Here is a 27,668-nt window from a genome sequence, read left to right as displayed (position 1 = left end):
ATTGAAGATGATATTACTGCTGGTTTGCCTTCATCCTAGTTACATCCTCAATAGTTCATCCTCAATAGTATCAAGCCAGCCTAGTTACATCCTCAATAGTTCCCTATTTAACATTTATCTGTAGATGCTCTTTTTTTTAGCTTACTAATCACTAATGAAAAATTGCAAAACATTTAACTTGCAAGCTCAATAAAAAAATCTAAAACCATAGTCTCAAGTGTCAACTATGAAATACCTGAGTTTGGATGAAAGCAAAAGTAACCAACAAATAGATGCAAAGGTAGATCATTTGTTTGGATTTTGGGAGACATCGACTTTTTAGCATTATTTTAAGTGGATGAGTTTGATAAATGCATGATTCGAAAATACTACGGATTATGGTACGTGGGAAGTGAAGGTTCTATGCTGTGCTCATGAACTGAACACATCTGCCCCACTACTTCAGCAACCGAACCAAACTTATGTGCTCCTTGACACAATCAATATGAAACCAACGTCTAAAAGCAAGACTTTAGTTATGCTCTATGTGTCTATCGGGAACTACATCTGCTGTCCACAAGTTGTATCACTGCATGGACCATGAGCTTGTGAAAATAATCAATATCTTAAAGCTTTCTGACCAAGTTCATTGTAGAGTGAATAATCATCTAACAAAAACATAGTAATCACATAATTCGTGCTTAGCCCATATGCTTCACTATCTGGATCATGCTAGAGAGAAAGGCGGACAACATGAAGAGGTAATGGCTTGTTCTTTCATATGTGACCTTAGTAGTTAACTTGTCAATATTTCCTTCCTGGATAGAAAGTGTTGTTTTCATTTCAATTTGTTGTCTTTTTCTTTCTTTCAACCAATAGCTATTACAGTATTTATTATATATCTTTCTGCCTAAGCTGGTCCTGTATAAGCTGGCATCAAACACATTACTGGGTACGTAACAAAGCCACTATTTCTTTCTTGGAGGCTAAATATCTTTCTTTTTGTATCCTTAATACCTAGTGCCCCTTTGGGTTTCATTTAGAAATGCAAGTTTTGTAAATTGAGTTCTAGTTTTATTCAGTTATTTATAAATATAAGCTTCATGAACATGGTTTTGATGACTACATTTGTAGAAGATGACTGTAACAAATGGTGATACATGTGGCAGAGTAACATGAATCATTATTATTGTATATATGCTTGCACATATTTCAGGATGCCTTATCTCATTGGCTCCTTCTAACTATGTCTAGCCAGTAGGTCAATTATGTTCGTCTTATAAATTAGAAATTCTTGTGTAGCACTTGTTTTTTTTGGTACATTGGAAAGAATATACAAACTAAGCTTGTACAAAGGGGAGAGGTCCATCTCTTAGATTTGGACTGCTGCTTTGGGAACAGTGTCCCATATCCTTAATCTATTTTGAGTGCCTTGACTAATCCTAGATGCCAATGTATTTCCCTCTGTGTAGCCTAGTTTGATAATATGGAGAGCAAGATAAAATATCCTTTATGAAGTTGAGGAAGAGAAGTTAGTCACTGTTGTTAATGTTACATATCTTCATCTATGCAGACTATGACCTCCATTTTTCAGTATTGCATTGGTGATGATTTTGAAACTGCATAACTGAGACTATGAATGGGGTATCCATTTGAATGGCCTAGTAGTATAGTTCAGGACGAGTATGTTGAGCTTTGGTGCTGGAAAATGCCTAGTTTGGTTGCAACTAAACTTGGTGCTCTAAAGTGCAATGTTTGGTTGCTACTAAACTTCGGTGCCCGTGTCACTCGTACCGATGACTCTGAAAAAAGGTTAGAGGTATTAGATATAAACCGCCTTGTTTTTATTTGATTATAAAGGCTTTTAATTAACAGTTTCTTTCAAACCTAGTGTTTTTTGGGTTTGACAAAAGTGTATACTGTTTTCACTAGAATTATCATAATTTTGATTGGATAGTTAAATATTAATGGTTGGGTCCTGAAAATTATAGTTTTGATGAATGACAGCTTTTTGTTTTGGACCTGCTGGTGCTTCACAACATGAGAAGAGTGTATATCCTGAATAAACTTGACTTCAATGTAAGTTATATCACCACAGTAACTGTTTCAACTATTTCTAGATTTTACCAAGCATGTGGTACAAATGTGCCTTCTCATTTTACAAATGATCATGTTCATGAAATTATAGTACTGTAGTAATACTGTGTCTATTACATGGATTTTATGGAAGGTGATGATTAAGCATACACGATCTTTGAGGTTCAGAGGTTCTATGTGCCTTCTATTTTTTTTTATAACTTCAGACCATAGTTGCAGATACTTCTCATTCTTTGTCCTAACTGTAACTGCCATCTAATATTTTTTTACTTGAATTTTCTCTGTTCAAGTTAGCTATCTAATCATTTGCAGTGAGCATCACCTTGTCGAGTTATTGATGAGAAAGTGGGGCTTAAAGTGTATCAAGCTTCGTGATGGGTTTTCTTTCGTGCCACCGTACAAGGCTTTCACTTCTAAGTGGCAACATTCAGTTGACAGAGATAGTTGTGATCTGAACAGAAAATGTTGTTGAGGTACCTCAAAGTTTTCGGATAAAATTTGAGTGTTTTTTTTCCGGGTGATGCCATTTGCTTTTATCAATGTTCTTATTGCTTTCAGAAAATTCCATCTCATGTTTAGATGAAGCATTGGAGTATAAAAAGATCAGGTGAAACCTGCATTTGAATGTATTTCTGTAATTAATTGAATATATTTCTTTGTCACTAACCCGCAATACTTTGCATTTCTTATGGTCCAATTAAAAACGAACTCAGCTGAATTATGGCAACGCATGGTACAATGCTGTTATCCCATAGAAGTACAATGTAAGAAAGGTAATATGTGGTTTACAACTAAGATGTTCATTATTTACAAACTGATGTTATTAAACCCAGAAAGAATGGGTGGTAATAGTGGGTTTGAAAAACTTGAACAGGGAATTGAGTAATACTAATACAGTAATACTAACAATACCCCATGAATAGCTTATATATATATATATAAATAAATATATATCTATGTTTATAAAATCCAAAGTTTACATGTAATAAGAAATTATGATGCAGGAGTTGCAAGACAGAGTTGCTGATGCTAAGGATTCAAATATGGAGTAATCAGATACATTTCAATATGCCTATTTCAAGTGTTTTGATACATATTGGACCAATTCCAGTTGATTTTTTAGTTTTTATTTATGTCTTCAAGTGCTTTAAAGTTTCCTTTCATAATACTGCAGAAAATGAAGAAGCATTCAATATTCTATACTGTATAGCTTTCGAGATGATGGATGCGCAATGGCTGGCTATGAATGCTTTCTACACGAACATTAATGTATTTTTCTCTTTTTGTTATATACATCTTGCCACTTTCCCACCTTGGCTTCCAACTCTTACAGCTATGCAAAAATGGAGAAAAGAAAGAGAATAACATATTAGAATAGAGTTTTGAAATAGTTTGCAGCTTTCATATTAAGGGAGTAGGGCTTCACTTGAAATTATAATTGGTCTTCTAAGAAACTTGTTATTGACCACTTCTCATTTATGACCTGAATATTTCCTTATAGCAAAGGAACTTATATTTTCTACTTTGTCACGAGCTAACAGTTCGCTCTCATTATGAAGAGATTGAGTTTTTAATCTTACATGTGGGCCCTGAACTAATTGATGCAGTGTGTTGACAATTTCTGATTAAGTGATTGTACATTATATGAAAACACTTATTCATATGTCTATAATTCTTAAAAAGAGTTGCATTATGATTACCCTTCAACTACATATAAATTTTATATTCAAAGGTATTATGGCTGATAACCTGCTTTCCTTAGGGGATGTGGCTTCATTTCCCTTGAAAGTCTGCTGTTTTTCACAAGGACATATCTGGTATGCATTTCTCTTTTATTTTCTGCACCTGAAATGATTTAATATTTAGACCTCTTTGGAGAAAAGATGAGTTATTACTAATTGTATGGAAATTCTAATGAAGCCATCTTTTCGCAGGCTGATGTTGAAGAAAGATGGGAACCTAGCAACAAATGTGAATATGACCTTAGTTTGCTTGGCTGGCCCATATGCTTGCAATTGCTATAAGAATTATGATTTCTCTATGTAAAATCAGCATGATGTGCTTGAAACTTATATCAGCATAAATGCAAAGTGGATGGTATGTATGTTTTGTCCCTTAATCCCCTAACTGAAATGGCATGTTTGAGACTCGATAAGCCTAATTACAAGGATAATATGACTTCTGTATTCATATGTCATAATCTTTATATTGGATGATGTCTTTGTGTTTGATAAACCTTTACGTGCCTTTATCACGTAATATTTGGATATGATTCTTCATATTTCTCAAGTTCAGTTAAATGGGTTTTCAATGCCTTGCCGTGGCAAATGGGTTGATAAATTTGCCACATGAGGGTTAGTGTGCCACCTGTGGCAAATGGGTTGATAAATTTGGATTTCCTTTTCTATCCTGACACCCACTGCCCTTTTTGGAAGTGAAATGTAAATTTTGTAAATTGAGCTTGTAGTTTTATTCAGTTATTTATAAATATAATGTTATAGGATTTTTCTTGAGTAATTGCTGGAAATTTATTTTCCAGCAAACTGACATGTATCATCTGTGTATCCTGATTTATACATTGTTTTCAATCTTGATGAATTGAAATTTAATTGGCTATACAAAGTTATAGACCCTGGACTTTGATTTGGGTTGTGAAATCTGAAATGGCATTGACCCTAGTTGCCTATAGTTTGAAATCTGAATTAGACCCTGATTTACAGGACAATCTTATATGACGTTATAGTATGAATTCTAAAATGGATTTGTTTGTATTTCTTTATAGTTGGTATGGCATGTTTGTTGATGTCCCTAAATACAATTGTTGTATGGCAAGCTGAAAAAGCGTATGTTATGGACTATGCCTTGATGACCAGAAATTCAAATTACAGTATGAATTGTTTATTCATTATATGAATTATAGATGGTACAATTGTAACAAGAGATATTTATTGATAATGTAAAACAGGATGGTCTGCTTGAGCTATATGGTCATAAATTTGAAGTGGATGCCATATGCCATGCCTTGATGAGCATAATTACCTTGATAAAAGCAAATGCCAACTGTAGTTCGTTATTCAGAAAGGTATCTCAAAATGACATGACAGTATGAGTTCTAGTGGGCTTATTACACTGACTTCTTTCTAACTCATTGTCTAGTCACTGGTAAATAGTGGACATTATTATTTCTTGAGTATTGTAGTTTGATTATGGAGAGTGAGATGTAATAACTTGAGATATGTTTGTGCTTATGATTGTTTGTGCTTATGAAATAGTGAAAAAAATGTTTCCTCTTGCTCCATTAGCAGATTAGACAGATTCTAGTGCAGGTTTTTATTATCATTATTTATTTTCACTTCATGGCATCTTCGGATACAAAGCTAGCAGCTGCATAGAAAAGGCTGGCAGAATCTCAGGAGGCTTTGCTTATACTTGGTATGCAATTGCAAGCTCTCTGTAATTTGTAAACTATGTCTCATCATTGTAATATGTAAAAGGCTTCAAACCATGAAATGTTAGTTAAGCCAATTCATGGCTGGTCAAATTCCTAAGGTTATGGATCTTGCTACTCAAATGACATTGGTCAAGCTGAGAATATACCACAGGATCAAATCAGCTTAGCATTTCCTTACATTCCTCAAAAGGATCAAATCAGCCTAGTTACATCCTCTAAAGTCCCCTATTTAACATTTACCTGTATGATGCTCTCGTTTTTTAGCTTACTGATCAGTGATGAAAAATTGCAAAACATTTAACTTGCAAGCTCAATTAAAAAATCTAAAATCGTAGTCTCAAGTCTCAACTATGAAGTAACTTGGAATGTTTGGATGCAAGCAAAAGTAACCAAGCAAATAGATGTCAAGGTAACCAACAAGGTGTTGGTCTAGTAGTTAAGACTTCGCTAGACCACAGGATGACCAAAATGTCAAGGGTATGAGAACAACAGTTGTTAAGAGGAACAACCATGTACCCAAAAGAAATTAGTTTCTTACATATAAGATGAGAATATACCTTTGTTAGTCCCAAAAAAAGATTCCTAGGTAGAACTTTTGTTTTGGATTTTGGAAAACATCGACTTTTTAGCATTATTTGAATTGGCTGAGTTTTTAATATTGGATGGATATAAGAATTATGTAATTAGTGCTTGCCCATATGCTTCACTATCTGAATCATGCTAGAGAGAAAGGCGGACAACATGAAGAGGTAATGGCTTGTTCTTTCATATGTGAACTTAGTAGTTAACTTGTCAATATTTCCTTCCTGGATAGAAAGTGTTGTTTTCATTTCAATTTGTTTTCCTTTTCTTTCTTTAGAACTTTTGCTTTATTTTCTGTGGCTAAGGTAATCAAAATTGCATATCTGTTGATCAAGGAAAGAACGAGATTAACAGATATGTTCAGGGACTCCATTTGATGGATATTGAGGGTCCATTCGCATGTGCACCGAATGGACAAGGCCACATTGAGATTAAGCATGCGTTTGTAAGAGGTCTATGCTATAAATCTATAATTGTGCTCAATTATGGAACTGTAAGTACTGCTGAGTAGTGAGTACATATATTATTAGAATAACTTGCGGATCAATGTCACAAGTCATTGTAAAAGTTTTTTTTCTTTAGATAAATTAATTTGTACGTTATAGTTTAGAATTTAGAAATTGACTCCCTAACTTCAAATCATTTATAATTGAGTTTGGGAATAGGGTTAAGGTTCAATTAAAAGAGTGATCATCTTAAGGGTTGAAATCCATTTACTCTACCAGCAAACAAAGACAATTTGTATGGATAAAACTTAAGAATAACCTTCTCAAGTGAGATTTAATAAGGATGGATAAAAGTTGAGAATAACTCTCCCTAGTGAGAAAATTTGTTATTTTTTCTTATTGTTCTAATCTAACATTTTGTAATCCCCCTTCTCTCACAAGCAAATGGGCTATTTCCAGAACCTTTCCCATGCAAGTCCATGATTCTGGCTACTCCTTCAATTGCATGTGCTATTTGCAGTGATTGATGAAACTCCTTTCTATCGAGACAGAGAAAGAGATTCTAGATTACACCCTGCACTGTATCCGAAAGGGAGATGGAGCATGATTAATCAGGAGATGGACAGTGAGGGCAATGACTGGGCCCGAACCTTATATACACTGTAAATCTCAATCCTAATAAACTTTTGCTGTTTTGGAATCGTGCAACAGCTTGTCAAAATACAATTGTTGGTACGTCACTTTTTATCTTCGTACTTACAACTTGATCATTAACTGGTGCCACCCAACTATTGTTTGAGCTTTGAGAAAAGGGAGCTTGTAAAATGCAATGTTACCTTCCACCTCTCTTCTCCCTGTAACTCCCCTAGCGCTATGATACAAAGTTTCTTATTTGGTGCAAGAATCTTAGCGAATTTTCCTTTGCTTCTTCACCAAATTTCACCCTGGCCAGCTTTCAACAAAAAAAGCTTGAATGTATGAAACTGTTATGTTTAACTACTAGTCTTCCATGCTTCATTTGTCTCGCAAGCAGATTAATGAAAGATAAAGCAATCTGAATTTGAAAAACTTGAACTGGGTAAATGGGTAATAGTAATACTAATACCCCATAAATAGCATTGCTTCATTATTGAAGTGATACAAATAATGACATTCCAAGGAAATCTGCTTTTATATCAATCCATCCCATACTATGTAGTATATACATCAATATTGCAATAATACCAAACATAAAATGTTAAAAATAGTAGTAAACAAGTCACAACCTTCACTTGACAAGTGAAATATATATGTTGGTAATCCTCCACTACTGAATGCCTAATGCTTCCTTCTTATCTTATCATTGAGATTAGGGACTGAAAAACAATTTCATTGCAGGGGAGGGTAAGTCTCATATCATGATTGAACCCAAACTCATCCTCAGCTCTTCGGAGAAGACCTTGAAATTGTGGATGAGCAAGCCATGAAATTGGGATAATGTATCTGATCCTATCCTCCCCAACATAAACAGCAAAATGACCTTTTGGTACATCATCAGGAAGACCCTCTTCAATGCTATTGTAGCTTTGCTTCTTTCCAAAACTAGAGCATCTTCTGAGAATTTGCTTGAGAGCAACACCTTGTGGTAGTTTATTGTACTTTTTTATGGCCATTATGTTGCAACTTCAACTTAGAATGTTTTTAGCGTGGAGTGTTTAGGGTGGTAGAAAAGAGAAGTATATGATTTATGTGGAAGAGTGGAGAGGTATTTATCATGAGTGAGTTAGTATATAATGCAGTTGAGAAACATAGTCATGTGGGTGTAGGGACTATAGCAGACCACAAGTGTTCTAGTTGAAACTTATTTACCGGAAAGGCAAGTTCCAACCCCACTGGACTTTCCTTTCCTGCTGCTTCCCCTATAGACAATGTGGACCACTTCTCTAAACTCCATATTTTTCTTGAACTCCGGTCGTCTTTAAACTGTCTCCCCTCTTGCGGGATAAGCAAGCTAAGTACAATGTATATTGATTTCTTCATGTGAGAGTCTCGTGTATTGAGTAATTCTTTTCGTGCAGTCTCTAATCAATACATTGAAGTTGTTGATTTGTTATGAGGAGATTACAAGTTTAATTTGAATTATGGAATCTACCTCTTTCAGATATATAGGGTAAGGATTATACACCCACATCTTGGATCTGAACCCTTTCTGCACCCCGTCCTTAACTAGAGAGCTTCATAGTATCAGGTTGCAGATTTTTTGTCTCTAATCACTAATCATGACCGGATTATGGAAATTCCACATGCTCACATTCTGTTCTCTATCATTTCTTACACCTGATGCATCTCACCTTGATAAGTTATAAACTTATAATTATCCAAAGATTTCACTTTTTTAATTAAACTCATAAGGGTTAATGGCATGGTTACTTGTACTATAGGTGACCTTGATTGCAAACTGCAGAGTAATATAGTTTTTCTTTTATCAGAAAAGGTGCAACATTGCATCTCTATGTCTAACTTTGCCTCCTGTTTAATCACAACTAGTAGTAACTTAGTTTCATATTCACGCAAATTGGATTCAAAAGATTGTCTTTCGTGTGCTTTATTAACAAGAATCTCTAAAATGTCACGGTTTCATATTTACTAAAGATTTTCATGTTGCAGCTTGTTCCATGAAATGTCTCACACAAGCAAAGACTAGGAAACAGTACTAGCCATTCAACTATGAATAGCAACAAATCAAACAACATTTGTGAAGAAAAGTCAGTAGCTTCTAAAATAAGCACCACTTGCAGCTCTTGTTTTGTGGCAAACACCCTTATTAGCATGTTACAACTTCCAAGGCCCTAAAATATATACGTTTTCAAAGCATCATGGATTCATGGTCATTGGCCAACTTATTATTGTAGCTTCTTGACCATATCTATCATCTCAAATCATGTCTCGTATGTTGTCTCAAGCTAATAAAAACGAAGCAAAAATTTATAATTTTCTATTAACACGATATATTTTCATCGCCACAAGATAATATATTAAACAGGATTTGGGACTAATAATTAATTTCTAGTTGTGTAAGGCACTATTGGATCTCCAATGTCGAGGATTTGATTCATGGGAGCGACATTTGTTGGAAGATGTGACTACGAACCCTTAAAGAGGTTAGTTTTTTACTCAAAAATATTATAAGATACTCTTGTTAGTAAAAAAACTAGAGTAGTACCTAATCATATATTGTTTTATTAAATGAGTTTGACTTTAAATTTTTGGAAGAATTAAGCTTTTATGATTAATAAATAATCTTTAGTCTTTAGAATATCATAGATTGGACAACCTTGGTGTTGGAAATTAATGAAATTTTATTAGGATTACATACTCATAGAAAATGTGTAAACGGCACATGGATGACTCAAGCAAGTGAATTGAAGCTGTGCAGAACTACAAAAAATTGAATATTTGAAGTTATTCTATAATTTTCACAGAGAGATCATCATATTACTAAACTGAATAATGCATTTTTATATTCCTACTTTTTATTTGTTTTTTGTGCTAATAGTAACCATACCAGAAGAAGGAAAATTGGTGATGATGATGCCTACATCCAAGCATATAGATTTGGCCTACATAAATCTTTGACAAAAAAATATGGCTTGTCGAAATATCATTGGGGGAAGTACATGGATGTTTGTTAATAAATGCATTTATAGCAATGAGGAATCAGAGAATGGAAGTTTTATATTATAAAAACTTTTTTTTTCTTTCAATTTTTCGAATTTACTATGGGATTTTGTCAGGGGATTTAGAATTCCTGTGTAAAATATGTTGATGGAAATTCACTTAACATATTCACAATTAGAAAACTTGTACGCATTAGAAAGTTATACATTCCACAGTTTTTTAATAATGTTATTTCTATAATCTAGTTTAAAATTTTGATAGATAATTTCCCATTTTGAGAAAAAGAAAATGGGAATCATGTCTTATTTTTCTTAATTTTATCTTTTTCTTGATATGAAAAGTTCTCATTCAATCGTCTAACTTGGTTGTAGAAAAAAAATCTCTAAAAATTCAAATGTTATAACTCTTCCAATGCATTTTATATATTTTTATGTTAGGACATTAATTAGTATGACGGTCCAAATAATTATAGGGTATTGAGACAAAAAATATAGAAGTTGGTAATATTCACGAAGTGGGCTCAAACTTCAAAATATATACTCTCCTAGTTGCAAAGTTGCAGTCTCAACAGTGTAGAGATTAGATTTATGATCATAATTCTCCTAACAGACCAATTCCTTCTCTAGTCTTTATGCAATTTGATTGTCATATCCTTCTGTTCTGTTCTGTCTGTCATAATGATCATGTACACATTTGCTACCACAATAAAATGCTCACAGAAAGGAAAAGAAAGAAGCAAAACAAAGCCAAACTTACCGTACAACTTGTCAGTCCCTTCAGTGGTCCCTACATAAATTTCTCTCTCACTCTCGACAGTAATTCTGTTCACCGGTTATAAAAGAAATCACATGTCTCAATTTGTTATCATCAATCTTGTTCTATCTACTTATATTTAGAGATCTGAATTTAATGTATTATTTTGTGAAATAATATTAAAATGAAATATTATTTTTTATTTGTTGGCAAATGAGAGGGAGAGACAAGAATTGAATGGAGAGAGGATCCAGATTCCTCTCGTTTAAGGGTGAGCAGGACCCGGCCCTACCCGCTCACCCAACATAGCATGATCATGATCAAGTTTGGGTTCTAATAATAGACTCAATCAATATTTAGGGTATGGTAGAGACCAAAGATGACCCGACCTATCCCGTCCAAGGCTCGCTCGCTTATCATTTTTATATGTGTTTCTACTCAAATGTGTATAGAGTAAAGATACATTTTGGACGAAAGTATACATTATATTATATTTATAATAATAATATTGATAATTCTTTATGTAAAATGAGTATGCATTATATTTAATAGGGTCTAGGATTGTGTCAGACCGAGTTTAAAGACTGACCCAAACACTATTTAGGGTCAGGTTAATTTCGGGTCTAGATTTGGGTTCAAAAAAGTGACCCAACAAATATTTAAGATCAAGTAAGGACAAACCTAAACCCGTCCAAACTCAACCCATGCTCATCCCTAGTTTATAGTTCACACTTGGCGTCATAAGAAATGTAGGGAAGAATGATCTCTTTAATGTTATTTTATTTTATAACTCTGTTATAACTTATAATGGTTGTGGTTAAGAATAAAAATAGATATTTTAATTCAGAATATCTATTTAAGGAGAAAAGGTCATATACTTAGCCTCCCCCATTGAAACTCATCTTAAAGTTTGGTATTAAAAAATAAAGAAATTCATAACTTCTCAATATCAAAACATATATTATCCATAGCCTTAGCTGAAAAAATAGGTCATTAATGTATCATTGATTCTTAGAAAATGACATGTTGTTTATTAACGTTTTCATGGAAAAAGGCTAAAATGGTTTTGGACATATAGAGAGAAAGACTCAGACACTCCATTCGAATTGTGAGGGTTGGTTGGAAACTTAGATATAATTAAGTACTGCCATTTTCTTTGTTTATGTTCTTTTTGGGATAACCTTAACTTTCATCATCATATTAGTATTATTTTTTTAAAGCCAATCATTTCAGAGATGGACAAAGTAACTGCACAATGATTATCTCCATTAAAGAAGGGTTAAATACATATATTTTTCTTTGTTTTTAATAATAATAGTGTTATTTCATTATAATTAGAATGATAAATGTGTTATTAGAGATTGTATTTTTTTTTGTTTTTTGATATATTTACCTCTTCATTATTAATAGAAAGGATCCAAAGTCAAAATAACTATATATAATAAATTAGTTAGTACAGGTAAAAGACCACCCGCTAGTACATTTGTTCACTAGATACTTCTCTAACTTACATAATAATACATACAGTAGTGCCTAAAACTAACTATAGAAAGATAAAGTGATTAATCTAATTAAGCTTATCATCTTAAAATTAATTATAAGCTGAATATATATAAAGATAGAATAGTTAAGCATTATTCAAGAGTATTCTGGAGATTTGCGAGTGTAGAAGTTGAGACTGAGTTCCAAGGAAGCACGGGAACCATTCATGAAACCTTCTTCAGTCTGATACCAGCCACCAACATAGTTAGAAGAATTAGACCTGAGGTTGCAATAGCCATGTACGTCTTCACAGTGCACAGGGAATAAAGGGAGTGTTTGAATCTCAGTGGAACCATCTTCTACTTGTTTTTCTTCCATGGTTTCTCCACTTGGCCTTATTTTGTCAAAGCAAGTGGTGTAGGCTGAAGAATATTGTTCCATGTCATAATATCCCAAATTGTGGTTTATAGCTCCACCAACATGGCCACTGCTACCTCCAGCTGAGATTGAGCAGTCCTAAGAAATTGGTTCCAAAAATAAAAATACAAATTTAAGGGGTGAAAACGTGATTGAAATAGTTCAACACTTGCATAAAATTTTCTAATATCATTATCAAGGCTGGAACAATGTAAAGCCTGGACTATTGTTCCTTTTTGTTGTGAAATATAATATCATTGTTTATATGTAGTGTTGGAAAATCAATTGTTAATTTGTGCACTCTCACGTCTCACGTGGATGCATGAAGTCTGTGATGGATCAAATTGATCAGCACTTCAGCAGTGATAAAATAGGGGGAAAAACATAGCTAGAAACATACAATCTCAAGAAGGAGTCATCATATATAACTTACCCTAAAACTCTTTTCCATGGGCACAGATCCATAACCATAATTCCCCATATGGGTCATAGTAACCATTCCAGCAGAAGATGATGGTGCAGAAGAGACACCTATCACATATATGAAAATAGCCACATTATAAGCTAATGAAATTGATAACTTGAAAGAGGGAGAGAGAGAGAGAGATTTTGGATATAATATTACCAGTAGAGGCTATGTTAGGATACTTGGTGTGAATGGGTGGCTCTTCATGTTTCCAAGCAGAAGCAATGTTGGTTGGGGCTTTTTGCATGGGAACATCAGAAGTGAACCTTTTCTTCTGTCTTTCTCTTGCTTTGTGGTTTTGGAACCAATAAAACACATTCTTGCCTTCAATCTTGCCGTACTGCCTCAGCCTAGCAGAAATCCTTTGAATCTGTTCAGCACTTGGGGATCTTATTCCATTGTTATAGTAAAGGTCCTTCAATATTCTTATCTGGTCTGTTGTTGGAGTCCACCTTGTATTACTTTGCCTGCTCATAAATCCACCTTTTCCACTGCCCCCATCCTCATTTGGTGAGTGTTGTTGAGCTTCCATGATGATATGGATTGAAAACAAGAACAAGATTACAAAGAGAAGCAAACAAAAGAGAAAGGAGAGGAAGGGTAGTGTATGAATTGGAGGGAAGAGAGGGGTGTGTTTATGTAAACTTATAATAGGGGTAGCACATGGTACATGGAGTGGTAAAGTGAGAAAATCACAAATAATATCTGGGAGAGAAGGACTGAAGTTGACAGAGGAGAGTTCATAAAAAGGGAAGGGACAAAAGAGAGCTTAGAAAGTGAGGGCACCATCACCAGGAATATTACTTGGATGACAAGGCATCACCAGCTATATAAGAAATAACTCAAATAAGCCATATCAGTAATGTTTCTTTTACAATAAATATTATACTATAAATTTGTACAACTTTTTTCTTGGATAAAAAAAGAGATTAATATAAAAATATTATATACGAGACCCACTTTTATTTAAGAAAAAATTGTATAAATTTATTACTCAAATTCATGGTACTGATAACATGGTTATAAATTAAAGACGTAGAAGAAGACAAAGATGCAATGAGAGGTATAAAAATGGTATATTGGGTTAAAAAGTATATGTGTTGTGAATGAAAGAATGAATGAATGGCAAATAAAATGATGTGGGTTGTGATTTGGGAGTTCAATAGGTTCTTCTTTTGATGGAGATATATATAAGATATGGCCCCCAACATATATATTTATCTGCTTTATAATTAAGTAGAATCAGCAATTTCCCAAGATATTCTTGTACTTGCATGAGGGCGTGGAGGGTAATAATGTAACTTATTCTGCATACCATGAGCCCCATTAGGGTTAATGCATTATTGGCTATGCATATTCTGTAGGAATTTCAGGAAGTAGAGCTAGCTTTTGGAATTGTACTTGTGAGCCAGTGGTAGAGTGAAGATGCGTGGGTTAATGAAGACTACACTGTGGGTTGATGTTACACCCTATTTGACCAAGATTTACAATATACACACACTCTATTCAAACTTGAGGATCTCTTTCTATTAATTGATTATGTACTTACAACCTCTTTTGGTTATACCCTTCAATTCTGCAAAAGATAGGATTATCAGTATTCAGAAGTGGGGCATTGTCCTAAATCAGAAAGAAAAATAATGTACAAAAACTCTTCTTTCATTGGAGAAATTATTGATTGGGTTCTTTTAACTTTTAAAACTGTCTATGATAGTCTCACTAAAAACATTGGTATCATCACTTAACCATATTATTATAATCTTATACATGTCAAATAATAATTTAAACATCAACAGTAACTTGTATTTAATTAAAAATTACTCCTTCAACTATATCTTCATTAATAGTCATTTTCTTCTTGTTCTTTCTCTCTATCAAGATCACACAAGAAGGTTATGATTCTCTTTGGTATGCCATAAAGTGACTGCACTTTATCTGAAGAAAAAGAAAGTGTATAGACACATAAGATAGGCCAAAAAGAAGAGAAAATCCTAAACTCTATATAGTGAGCCTACTCAAACTATTTAGTTAGAAATTATAAGCTAGTTTGTCAAATAAGCTAACCCTTTTTGCTTCTTCTTGTTTCCATAAACCAAGTGGGTATTGTAGAACTTACATGTACTTGAATGGTTCCATGATGATATTTTTTTACATGCATCAATGCAGTATATGTTTTGAAAATAAAGAAAATGACATCAACCAACCGTACAAATTTAATTTAGGCCTTATTTATGTGAACTTTTCATAGTAAACAGATTTTGTCACCTTCAAGTTTCTTAAGTCCAGCTATTTAACAGAGTTGAAAAATGAACCAGATATTAAATATATATATTCAATGTCTATAAGAGCAAGCAGCTGCTATGCTTGTTGCAATTTTTAATTTCATTCTTGTTTGAAGCATAAATTCACACAAAAAAAATCAAAATATACTAATATTCTTAACTTTGAAAAAAGTCTAAAAACTTATAAAATATATTGAGTTTTAATTAAGAATGAAAACCATGACATCATTTCTTATTTATATGCCATACATTAATCACATTTAAATAAGTTATATACATATCAATGATGATTGATGTGTAAAAAACATTCATATTAAATTATTAATGCATCACCATTAAAGTCATACACTAGTTCCTAAGTTACTTATTTATCTGCCAATTCTTAATTTTTTAGGTCCGAGAATGAGTTTCCATTGCTATATCCTGAAGATCTTTTTCAGTAATGCCTACAATTCTTTTGGTTTTTTATGCATACAATTGAAAGATATTTTTCAATAATCAAATATCGTAGACAATGATTCCAAACAAGATGAAAAATAAGTTTCTAGCATGTAATTTGCTAGTTGATGAAAGGGTAATTGCATAAACCATTAATTCCAACTCAGTTTTTAATAATTTAAAGTCTGCAGAAAAGTTAACTGAAAATCCTATATTCTATAAATAAAAAATTACGGTACATCAAACTGTTCTGTTTTTATTCATCGTTCACTTTTCATCTTTTATATTCACATTTTAAAAAATTCATCAAAAATCCAAGTAAAGGTTGTTATTAGTTTATTATAAAAATAATATATTTTTATACACTATTTAGTATTTCACCACTATTGCAATTTTAATAGCTTTCAGATAGCTTTGTTTTGAAGGCAACTTTTAATCATTTTATTCAAATTTACTTTATGACATTAGTAATAAATAAAAACATACCCGAGAATTAGAAAACAGGGTGAGTTTTATTATAATAAAAAATATGTAAACCTTTTTATTAAAAACATGTAAGTTATTAATTAATTTAAATAATTTTCTAGTAAAATTTGGAGTTGGAGTTTACACAATAAAAAAACAAGTAGGGTATAAATGTCAAAGGAAGTTGATGAATTTATGATGGGCGCATATACCATATTTAATTTAAACAATGATCCTCTTCCTTGATTGAGAGATAATTTATTATTTTTATTTATATTTTTAATGGTAAAAATATGTTTTCATGATAAATTAAATAAAAAGATAAAAATTTCATTACATGTTGCATTTCTTCTATTATTATATAATAATCGTCTCTGATCCTTACTCCTTTGTTTTATGTGAAGAAGCACGCGTCCCAAAAAATAAATGCAAGGGATGTCATGGTTTCTGGAGCGTTATCTGTGTTTATCTTTGTGTGAGATCAGAACTAGAAAGCTACATCATTTTTTGCCACTGACGCTTCTACTTGAGCCCTTGAAAGTGAGTGACCATTGTGCAGTACCACTCTATACAAAATTACCCAAAACTGAATGCATCAAAATTCACTTCAAAATTTTATTCATTGAACTTTCAACTCTTATAAATTTAATCCTAACTTCATTAGGGTATCACTCAATTACTTGTTTACAAACTTTAAAATGTATGGCTAATTAATTGAAGTTTGGAATACAATTGGGCATTATAATTTATTAGCTCGGTCTCATTAATTAGAAAATAACCATATGCGTTAAAAGTAATACAAGTGAATGATATAAAAAAAGGATAGCAAGCTAGGGTATTATTATGTACGTTCTGGTGTATATGTACACTCTACGGGAAGAGTACAAGTTTTACATAAAAATGAACCAAACAGGGAAACTTGGGAGATGGAACTATTCAATCTTTCCTTGAATTCATTCTGTTGTAACAGTCTAGTTTATTTGATAGTTGATATAAAACAAAGATTGGGAAACAATATATTTAATCATCTGAACGTTATTCAATCCTTCATGTAAGAGTCTCTACTTTTCAACTTTTCAGATTTGCATAATTCGCTTGATTTTGACACCACCATCATCACATTTACCTTTCCTTATCATGCATTTACATACATGGCCACTCCTTGCACCTTCTTTTCTCTCTACCTATCACATATACAGAGAATGCTGTTTTCCTTTATTTTTAAACATTTATACTATTTTAAATATCAGAGTAAAACCTATTTTGTTTGTTATTTATCCCAGCCCTACTGATAAAAAGTTAATATCCATTAAAAAATATTAACATCTTTTTACTATATCCTGTGCCACAAATATGTTACTTGGTAAAAAGAATATTAATTTAAGAGATTTTTTTTCCAATATTACAAAAATATTTTATGAATTGGGGAGTAACCCAAAAAGTGGTAGTATGTTAATCCAATTCACCTATAATTAAGTATCATTACAGAATTTTTTAAGGATAAAGAAATATAATCTTATATTAAAAAACACAAGTTTAAGATTTTGAATACATTTTTTAATTAAATCTTCACACGATTTTAAAATACTTGTTAACTTTTTCTCTTTTATGAATGTACATATCTCAAACAATATGAAAAATAAAGGCACAACAAATACTGTCCAATATTAATTTGATGTAAAAAACGTGTTTTGGAAATATATTGGGTAGATGGTCACATTCTTCTATGTGATTTACCTTTAAGGCTGAATTTTCAACCAAAGATTTTGGAGGGGAATGAAGGAAAAATGAATATTTAAGAGTCATGAAATATATTTGTGGGATGACTATTAAACTTTTCATTTCTATTTTTTCTCCTCTAAAATTCAACTCTTAAACAAACCCTTAAGTGGTGAAGGGAGTGTGCCCTTACTAGAGGGAACTCACACTCACAGCCACAATGGTACATTTGCTAGTCTTGCGGGTAATCATCTTGTTGCACAAATTTTCTACCCGTATCTCTATAGATACATCACAAAGATCATTTCATATCTCTCTATCTAGACTTCTATCTCTACGTACTGCTCTCATTTCCTTTTACCTTTTCTTTCTTCCCATGTTTTAGATAGAGACTTTCCAACCATATAGAGTAAAATCATAGCTATAAGCAAAAGCCTTTTTGAGTTCTCATTTTGATTTTGTCCGTATTATGAGGTCCTTTTACAGTGCTCGTTCTTGTCAATCGACCATATTCAATTGCTGATACTAATTGCTCCTTACCAATTTAATTTTATCGGTTACTCATGTACTGTATTCTATTTGTATTCTCAACCAAATCAAACAATACTTATCATCAAAGCAACACTCACATACATAATCACATGGACCCAAGACTTTCAAAACTAGCTTATAAGAAAGAATCACAAGACTAGCTAGCTACTAACTCATTGTTTGTAAGATAAACTGTTTGACTAGTTTATAAGTCCATCAAAGATAAATCCAATCAAAACATTCTCCACACTATTACTTCAAATGGTATTGTGTCCCATTTCAAGTTGTTCAACATGAAGATTCACTAACCATCACTTGTAGGATTTGTGTTACCAATTGATATCTGTACAATTATTTATATTCAAACGGGATATGGCGTTTTTCATTTATTAATATCTATACAGAGCTGATTTTTGTAGGTGTAATGGGATAGACCCTCACGTAACATTATGCAGGAGTAGGGTTTTAAAGGCAATAGCTACATCCACGAGTTTAATATGCTAGTTTGTATGTGATATATGAAATGATATTGTAACAGTGGACCCAAATTTGATTTAATCAAGCTCTGGTTTATTACTTCAAATATTGATAGGAATAGGGACAACACATCATATCCCAACCGGGTGCGACAAACTTGCGAACCGCAAGATAGTTCGCATCCAAGTAAACTATTTAGACAGTCGTTGGATAGAAAGAACGTTAATTTGAGCTATTAAAGTTGTCATTGGTTACCCCTTATATGTAGAAGTCGGTATGGTACAGAACGACTTCAGTATAATACATAAGTCAGTTCCGTTATTAAAGTCGTTCTCGTTCAAGACAAGTTTTAACCTTTGATGAAGTTGTTTTGGACCGGTGTGACTTCTGTGGTTGAAGTCGTTATAACATGAAACGACTTCATACTTAAAGTCATTATTAGACAAAACGACTTTAGAAAATAACAAAGCACCACACCTTATTCGGTAAAAGATAACTTAAACATTAACATGTCTTAATCCTCCAAATTTTTGTTCCATCCTTATCAACTATATACAACTTCAAAAATCTTTTACTTCAAACTATTGGTTGAAGTCGTTATAACATGAAACGACTTCATACTTAAATCATTATTAGACAAAACGACTTTAGAAAATAACAAAGCACCACACATTATTCGGTAAAAGATAACTTAAACATTAACATGTCTTAATCCTCCAAATTTTTGTTCCATCCTTATCAACTATATACAACTTCAAAAATCTTTTACTTCAAACTATTGGTATACTTATTATGCCTCATGGTATTATGTAATTGTGAAAATGAGTGGATTCAAACTTAGTTTAATTTCACTTATTAAGGATTGATTTGAGTGAGGGTTCAAGGTAAATTTAATGTCAAACTATTTACTTTTTTCAACTTAAGTTTGAATCATTTAATGTTTACAAAATTTTCATATTATTAATATGCTCAAAAATATATTTGATATGGTGAGATATCATATATCAAATTAGATTATTGCTTATGTAAATGTTTTTATATGTATAAATTTTTATATTAAATATATATAAATATTGCTCTTAATGTCCATATATATCAAAATAAAATGCATGATATTTAGTTAGCAGATTGAAATATATATAGATTGTATTTATATATAATTAATATATTATTCACCATTTATATATATTACTTTTTTATTAATCCACTATAACTAAACATGAACCAGACGATAATAGTGTGAATATATTATGACTGTATGCATTATTTTCCTTAAGATGTATGTCCCTTAAAAAAACATCAACAACGTGATAAAAAAACCGAACAACCGCCGAGGATACAAACCAAGCAAAGCATCTTCCTGACTCGGGCAGTGACAGTGCCCGCAATTTCTCCCGAATGTCTCACTCTCCAATGATATTATGCTACCTTCTTCTTAGTCACAAAGATTTCATTTTTGTCCAGAATGTGAACAAGAGGCTCAAAGATGTCGAAATTTGTGTCCCAATAGTGTATGAAGGGCAGTGAGTAAGTTATATATTTGACACTGCAACCCTCTGATGGTTTTCTCACTGGTGTGTTGAATCACCCTGCTGGTTTGAATTTACCTAACTCTGGTAAGTTCCTCCGAATTTTCTTCCCCCTTTCGTCAGAATGATTTTTCCCTTTTATTTCTGCAGTGCCAATTAATAATATGAAGACAGTTAAGTTTTGCAATGTCCCCTCTGGCTTTGAGTGTATATGATCTTTCTCTCTCAATATTTTCTGGGGCTTCCACTTTAACTTAGAAGATTAGTGGGGAAGAATTATGTATATGATTCAAACTTTAAAGACCAACCTACATTTTCCGGATCATTTTTCATAAAACGTGCATTTACAAGTATGTATTTATTGAAGTAGGAGTTTGATTAGTTTTTTGGTGTGTATTAAATAAGGTTTTTATATTGGCTGAATTGAAACAGATTCTATTGGACTATTTGACCACACCAATTGTGGCCACTTATTACATTCACTTTTCCATTCACAAGTAAAAGACCAAAAAGCCTCAGTGAACTTCAAGCAGATAAGCAGAAACAAAAAGGTGGTGTCAGAAAAAGACAACCATCCATAACATTTGAAAAACACCATGAATTTTCATGTCCTTATTCCTCCTCCTCAGTAAAGCGAAGATGTTTTCCCTTTGGGGTTGGTATTCCCTTCAAATGCAACACATCAGAAGCAGTAACAGAGTTCTCTACCTCCTCTTCTTTGACAATTTCATCATCACTGTTGTAAAGAAATCTTGTGTGCTTTCCTTCAAACTTTGGACCCACCTTTTCATTGACACTAATGTTGTTCAACCCTTCACACAGTTCATCAAGCACCGATCCTCCATCATCTTCAGCATCACCTTCTTCTTCTTCACCATCCTCGTAGTAATCTCCATCATCTTCATCTTCAGCTATTTCATCTTCAACATTGTCATCATCATAATCTTCATCAGGAGTGCTTGCATTGACTTGCATTGACCAAATAGAAGCATCATCATCAACTCCTTGTACCACTTCCTGATAACTCAGCTCAGAGAAGCACTCTGATGCATCAGAAATTTCAGATTTTTCTGAGAAATCTAAGAGGAGGGACCTGGTTATCACATTCTTTTCAGATTCAGTATCCTCTCCATTATTATTTCCGTCAAACATATGATTCAGGACCTGCAATCAAACCAAATCAAGTTCATTATAAACATTTTGATATAGGAAATTCATATGAAATATACAACGATAAAATAAAATATAGACAAAAGTATCTAAATTTATATTATGATGGATGATTAAAATCATCTAAAAACATATATTTATTGGATACTAGTACTGCAAGATCAAAATTAATCAAATAGTAATTATTAAAGATTGTGAAATTCAATGTAATTTCACCTGAGGAATGAGTTGTTCTTGAACAATGGTAGAAGGGGTCACTGAAACCGAATCTCCAACAGAAAGATTTGCAATTTGTGGGGTATTAGCAGGAGTTGGAGCAGCAAGTACCATTGGAGAATTCATGAGTTGAAGAAAAGGACGGCTTTCAAGAGATATCTTTGAAAGCACAGCCTCTTCTTCAACCTTGTGCAACAGATTCTTCACTTGACCCCTCAGCAATGCTTCACCTGACCCTGGTGTCTTCTTCATTCTGCTTCCTCCATGTTTCGCCATTGAAGACAACGGTGTATCTAGATTTCCACCATTGGCAAGACCCACTATTGGTGAATCATTCGTTATATCCATCAGTGCACACCCATTGTTCCTTTCTTTTGATATTGAATGATTCTTTTCAGAATCTTCAATCTTTCCTGAGGAGATTAAAGAAATGTTAAATTAAAGTAAAACCCAGTTTTTAATCATGAAAAAGATTGAGCTTTTATAAAGAGAAATGGAGAGTTGTACTCACTTGAAACTGGAATGTTACTGCTGTTGGAAGAAGCCCAGGCTTGAGATCTTGTGACTCTTCTTGTGGATGATGGAGTCTCCATTGAAATCGAATCAAGAGTATTATCAAAAAACAGAGAGCTGAATGCAAAACAGAGAAAAGAGAGAGCGCAAACGTTCAACGAGATTTACAGAACAAAAAGGAATATATGAGAATAGAACGAAATTGCGGGTTTATAAAGAAGATGAAATATGATGAATTTGACCGTTGGCGCTTACACGTTTTCCCAATACTGAAAAGGAAGTAGCCGTTAGTTTGTATCTTTTGAATTCTGGGTCTTTCTTTGGGCTTCATGGCCCATCATTGGTTTAGGTATTCGTTACTTGGGCCATACAAGAGGGACGGTCTCTTAACTTTATTTTATTAATCTTTTGTTTCTAGAATTCCATTCAATTTTTAATTAAAGAATCAAAACTTGTGTATGTGTATTTGTTGCTTTGCATAGTCGATCATAATGACGATTAAAAGGGTAAAGTTGTGATTTTCATTTCAATATATATGATATCAATTTTAATTAAATATTTACCATTAAAAAGGATTATAATGAGTCGATATTTTATTAAAACTTATTTCCACATTTTTCTTCCAATCTAAAACACATAAAATGAATGACTGAGGATATGAGTACATCATCATGTAATGCTCATATGCCTAATATGGTTAAGGAGAAAGGTTAGTGGAATAATGATAATGATGATTAATTAATTCAAAAATAAAGATAGATGTTTAAATATAAATAAATTTCTGTTTTTAAAATATTTTAATTAACTACATTATATTGGTCGTGTATCTCAAGGATATTTAAATAGGAACCGTTGTACAAGTAAGTCAGATATAATGGTAACTTTTTTTTCAGTTGCACATAATTTATGTAATATTAACACCATTGGATGGGTTATTGAGAGTGCAACTAAAACAGGGATAACGTACTAGTTTATATGAGAAGTTGCATGAGTAACACTTGAAATTTTTAATAGTGATGGAAACAAGACCAAGTTGTGTGGTGTGTCTTAAAATTTCCCAATTATACGGAGACCAGTGATGTGATGTAACGTATATCCCAATATAATTTCTTTTACATTTTAAGTTTTTAAATAATATAATAAAGGTACTTGTTAACCACGGAAAATTTATATTGATCACGTTGCATGTGCACCATTATCATTTATTTTATTTGCTTTGCACACTGTGTACGTTATGTGGAACGTGGAAATAAAACAAGAGTTTAAAATATGTGCAGTGACAGTGTAAAACTTTTTATATTATCAACATATCATTTATTATTGATTTATATTATTTTTATTTGAGAGTCAATAATAATTAATAAATGAATGGTTAATAATTCGCTGACAATGTAAAAATCACTTACACTATTAGTGTATACATATTAAATACATAAAACATGAATATCACAGAAATATACATGTCTTGATTTTTTATTTTGTCAAAGTCTATAAACATGAACTTGCCTACTAGTACTCAATATGTGTTCAAATTAATAATTAATGTACATAGTTTTGTGCAAACATACATCAATATTATTATTTTTGTTTTTATAATTATCAATTTATTGAAACATCAATCACTAAGTTAGCTTATCAACAATGCATTGATTTAGTAATATAAGGTCTCATTAGACCATCAAATAAATTAAAAAATCGAGAAATACTTTTGGTTATAAAAAAAATCATTTGTTACCCTAAACATCAAAGTGGATGCTAATCTTGCCTTCCACCAAGGGTTAAAAAGCACCCACATAGGCGCACACAAACATGTGCTAAAGGCGAGCCTAGAAAGATACAATGAAGAAAAAGTCCAAGCAAAAAAGAAGCATCCAGACGTTACATACAACAAACTTCCAAAGGAACATAACATCAGTATATAAAACCACACACAAAAATGAAGTTGCACATGCATCACTTTTCGTGATCATGGCAAAAAAAAGTCATATACTGTACTCTTATTGTATAACTAATGACAATGGTCCTAAGAAATCTGTCATAAAGAGTTCTAATGTGATTTTTACCTACAACTTTAATAGTTATTTGATTTGTAGATATATATAAAAGTTTGATTTATTTTAAGAGAATTTTTAAAGGAGTTGTTCAAATAACATTAATAAACAAAGTGTTAACTATTCCCATTTTCGATAAAACTCTCTTATTGATTATTATTTCTTACTCTTATTATAAAATATTTTTTAAAATATTTTGATGATATATTTTATAACATACAATACAATATCTATTAATTAAGCATTTATTATTCTTTCCTTACTTGCTCTTATTAAAAATATTATTTTGTTTATCATTTTTTGTCTTGCATAAATAAATAATACATATATAGAAGGATATAATTAAAAGTTTATAAGTATTAAACTTACCAAGTAAGACACACTGCTATATTAAATAAGGTTAAAATATAATATTGTATAATTTTTTTAAAATAGCAAGAAAATTAAATAAATAACAATTTTGATTCATCTTTATTATTTAGTTGAATGTGTCTTAGAATATGATATTATATACCAGAGGATAGATCCACTTACTCTAAATGTAAGTTTTTAAAACTTATTTTTTATCATATTCATTAATTATAGAAAAATTCAATGGTTTGAATTAGTGAGTAAATCTAAATCATTAGATGATCATAGAATTATGATTAGAATAAGAAGTAAAATTAAACTTACTCGTGGAGTAAGTTGATAGTAACCAGGAAGCTGCATTCATACCTAAGCTTGTGGACCATTAACAAGGACTCGAGGGGGTCATGAGGGAGTGTTTCTTCTATCTTCAAACAAATTTATAATTCTTGTAGGGAGTGTAGTGTATGTGTAGACTCATTCCACTCTTCTTCTAGAATGTAATTGCAATAACACTATCACACAATATTCCTTTGAAACATTCCCCCAACTCTATATATGTATTTGTTAGTTAGTCCACCTTTGTAACATCTGAAGCAGAGGATGGTTTACAAGTTTAGAGATCAAATTTTGAAATTATTATTCCATGTTCATATTCCCAACTATTGTATGGTAATGTAAGTGATATTAAAAAATCTTTTGTCTATAGGCCAGCAAAAACTTCTAAGCCAAAGAACTTGTGGTTTTTGAGAAACTTGATAGGAAAGTTGTTGACTTACTTTAGCCTCTAAGTCTGAACAGTACACTTTTGTTTAGAGTGAAAGTAGAATCTGTACCTGCTGAACATTCATCATTTCATAGGGTTTACCATTGTTATGTAGGACAAAGCATATCAATTAACCTGCAAAGATTGAGAAGATGAGTCTTCGCATTTTAAGAAATGGAAGTAAAAAATACAGTGCTACCATTAGTTGATAGTGAGAAATGGTTAATGAATAAGTGATAAAAAGTGTGAGAAAAGATAAAGATTATGCACGAAGGGTTATAAGAAAATGTAGCTGAATGGTTTGAAGAAAGTGGAGATGAAGGGTTAGGAATATGTGGGGAGCCAAAAGATTATAAATGAAATTTGAAAGAAACAAAATCTCTCTCTGCCGCAAGAATTAAACATACTACTTCAAATGGAACCTAGAATCCAACATTTGTTTTGATGGAGTTTGTGGGTTTGAGTTGTTATATGCCTTGTTTAGAGAGAAGGGAAGAGATTAGAACGAAGAGATAGAGTGGTGGAAGCTTAAGTGGTGATGTGGTGTGAAAAGAGAAAAGTCAAGAGTGAATTAAATTTGAAATGAAAGGACCGAAAAGGGAGATGAACGAGGTTCCTTATTATTTTATTGCAAGAAATAGTATGAATTACTAAAAGGTGTGCCACTGAATGATTGTTTTAATTTTTAAAGAAAAATAGTTTTGGAATGACAAAATTACCCTTTAAAAAACCAGGTTTCAAGTATATGAGATATGCAATTTTGTAATACCAACACCCCTTCAATTAATATATAGATAGCTGGCATGTGAAAAAGCATCACATGTTTATATATTTTGGTTGATATGACATTTTACAGTAAATAATCATTTGAGTTATAATTTTTTTTAGTATACTAGTTTCATCATTGAAAATATAAAAATCCAAACAACTCAAAAATTATTAATGTGAATTAAAGTAATTATTGTTAGAATCATAACAATAAATAATTTAGTTCACATATTGCACATTTTTGTGTGACTAATTTAGGTTTTTTAATTTTTCACGAATCATGTATAAACAAAAATTAGAACATATCAAATATATCTTTATTGCAGAAATGAAATTACCATAAAAAAAGTTAGTATAAAAAGAATATTTTCCTATGGTATACAGCACCGACTGGATTGTGAACCTATAGTCTTTACACAAAACGTGTCTTGTTTGAAAATAAATAATGAGTCATTTCGTATATATCTGATGTAGTCTGCTTTTCACACTTCATAGCTTATACTAAAAAAATATACATTCTGATGGAACCAAACACAATTTATAAGTTATCCACTGTCACATATTTTGTGTCTAAATTATGTTTCAGTAAAATGAAAAGTTGTAATATATTTAAAAAAAATAAAAAAACATAAAAAATACTCTATACTACTTAGTGAAATGTGATTGTCTTGGGATATAAGGACAAAAAGTTTTTGATACTACAGATAATCCTGGTTCCAAGCTACCTACCAAATTATACTCCCTTGATGCCACACATGCTACGATCACGCAGCAACAGGGCAAATGCGTGTGTCTTACTTGTTAAGTTTGTAATTCAATTTGCATAATTTAATCACTTCAATATAAATCATGATACTAAATATATTTAACCATAAAGTATAGGCTTTAAAAATTATTCACATAAAATCGTATTGTTTCCCTAAAAATACCACCAATACCAACGGTAATAAACAAAACAAAAACAATTCTTAAATTCTAGAAACAACTCTAACAATAGTAGTGGTTCTAGAGAGTCTGAACAATAACAATATGAGTGATAAAAAAAAATAAGTCAGTAGCATTTAT

The 27,668-nt window shown here is 32.0% G+C and overlaps 2 protein-coding genes and 1 long non-coding RNA gene across 8 annotated transcripts; 1 reads left to right on the top strand and 2 right to left on the bottom strand.

Annotated features, from left to right (window-relative positions):
• Positions 47-6,259, top strand: LOC109348756. 5 transcript variants are annotated; one of them, XR_002107792.1, is made up of 10 exons: positions 47-1,791; positions 1,987-2,058; positions 2,389-2,549; positions 2,635-2,683; positions 2,790-2,849; positions 3,081-3,124; positions 3,251-3,345; positions 3,839-3,893; positions 4,011-4,173; positions 5,042-6,259. It is a non-coding gene; the product is annotated as an uncharacterized LOC109348756 (long non-coding RNA). The 5 variants fall into 5 exon arrangements; XR_002107791.1 differs by lacking the exon at positions 47-1,791 and having other exon boundaries at positions 1,800-2,058; XR_002107794.1 differs by lacking the exons at positions 47-1,791; positions 1,987-2,058 and having other exon boundaries at positions 2,074-2,549; positions 4,024-4,173.
• Positions 12,460-13,966, bottom strand: LOC109350834 (protein WUSCHEL-like). 2 transcript variants are annotated; one of them, XM_019592143.1, is made up of 3 exons: positions 13,490-13,966; positions 13,298-13,395; positions 12,460-12,963 (listed from the first exon to the last, which is right to left on the bottom strand). In XM_019592143.1, exons 1-3 carry the CDS (start codon positions 13,860-13,862, stop codon positions 12,604-12,606), a joined length of 831 nt encoding a protein of 276 aa, XP_019447688.1. In that variant the 5' UTR covers positions 13,863-13,966; the 3' UTR covers positions 12,460-12,603. The 2 variants fall into 2 exon arrangements, with proteins under 2 accessions (XP_019447688.1, XP_019447689.1); XM_019592144.1 differs by having other exon boundaries at positions 13,298-13,399; positions 13,503-13,966.
• Positions 21,186-22,863, bottom strand: LOC109348753 (acidic leucine-rich nuclear phosphoprotein 32 family member E-like). Its single transcript, XM_019589302.1, has 3 exons — positions 22,669-22,863; positions 22,158-22,570; positions 21,186-21,935 (listed from the first exon to the last, which is right to left on the bottom strand). The coding sequence occupies exons 1-3, from the start codon at positions 22,748-22,750 to the stop codon at positions 21,384-21,386; spliced, it is 1,047 nt and encodes a 348-aa protein (XP_019444847.1). The 5' UTR covers positions 22,751-22,863; the 3' UTR covers positions 21,186-21,383.

The sequence above is a fragment of the Lupinus angustifolius genome, chromosome LG06 (genome assembly GCF_001865875.1).
Source record: "Lupinus angustifolius cultivar Tanjil chromosome LG06, LupAngTanjil_v1.0, whole genome shotgun sequence".
Taxonomy (NCBI): domain Eukaryota; kingdom Viridiplantae; phylum Streptophyta; class Magnoliopsida; order Fabales; family Fabaceae; genus Lupinus; species Lupinus angustifolius.
Note: the sequence above shows the minus strand (reverse complement) of the source record. Positions and strands in the feature narration are given on the sequence as shown.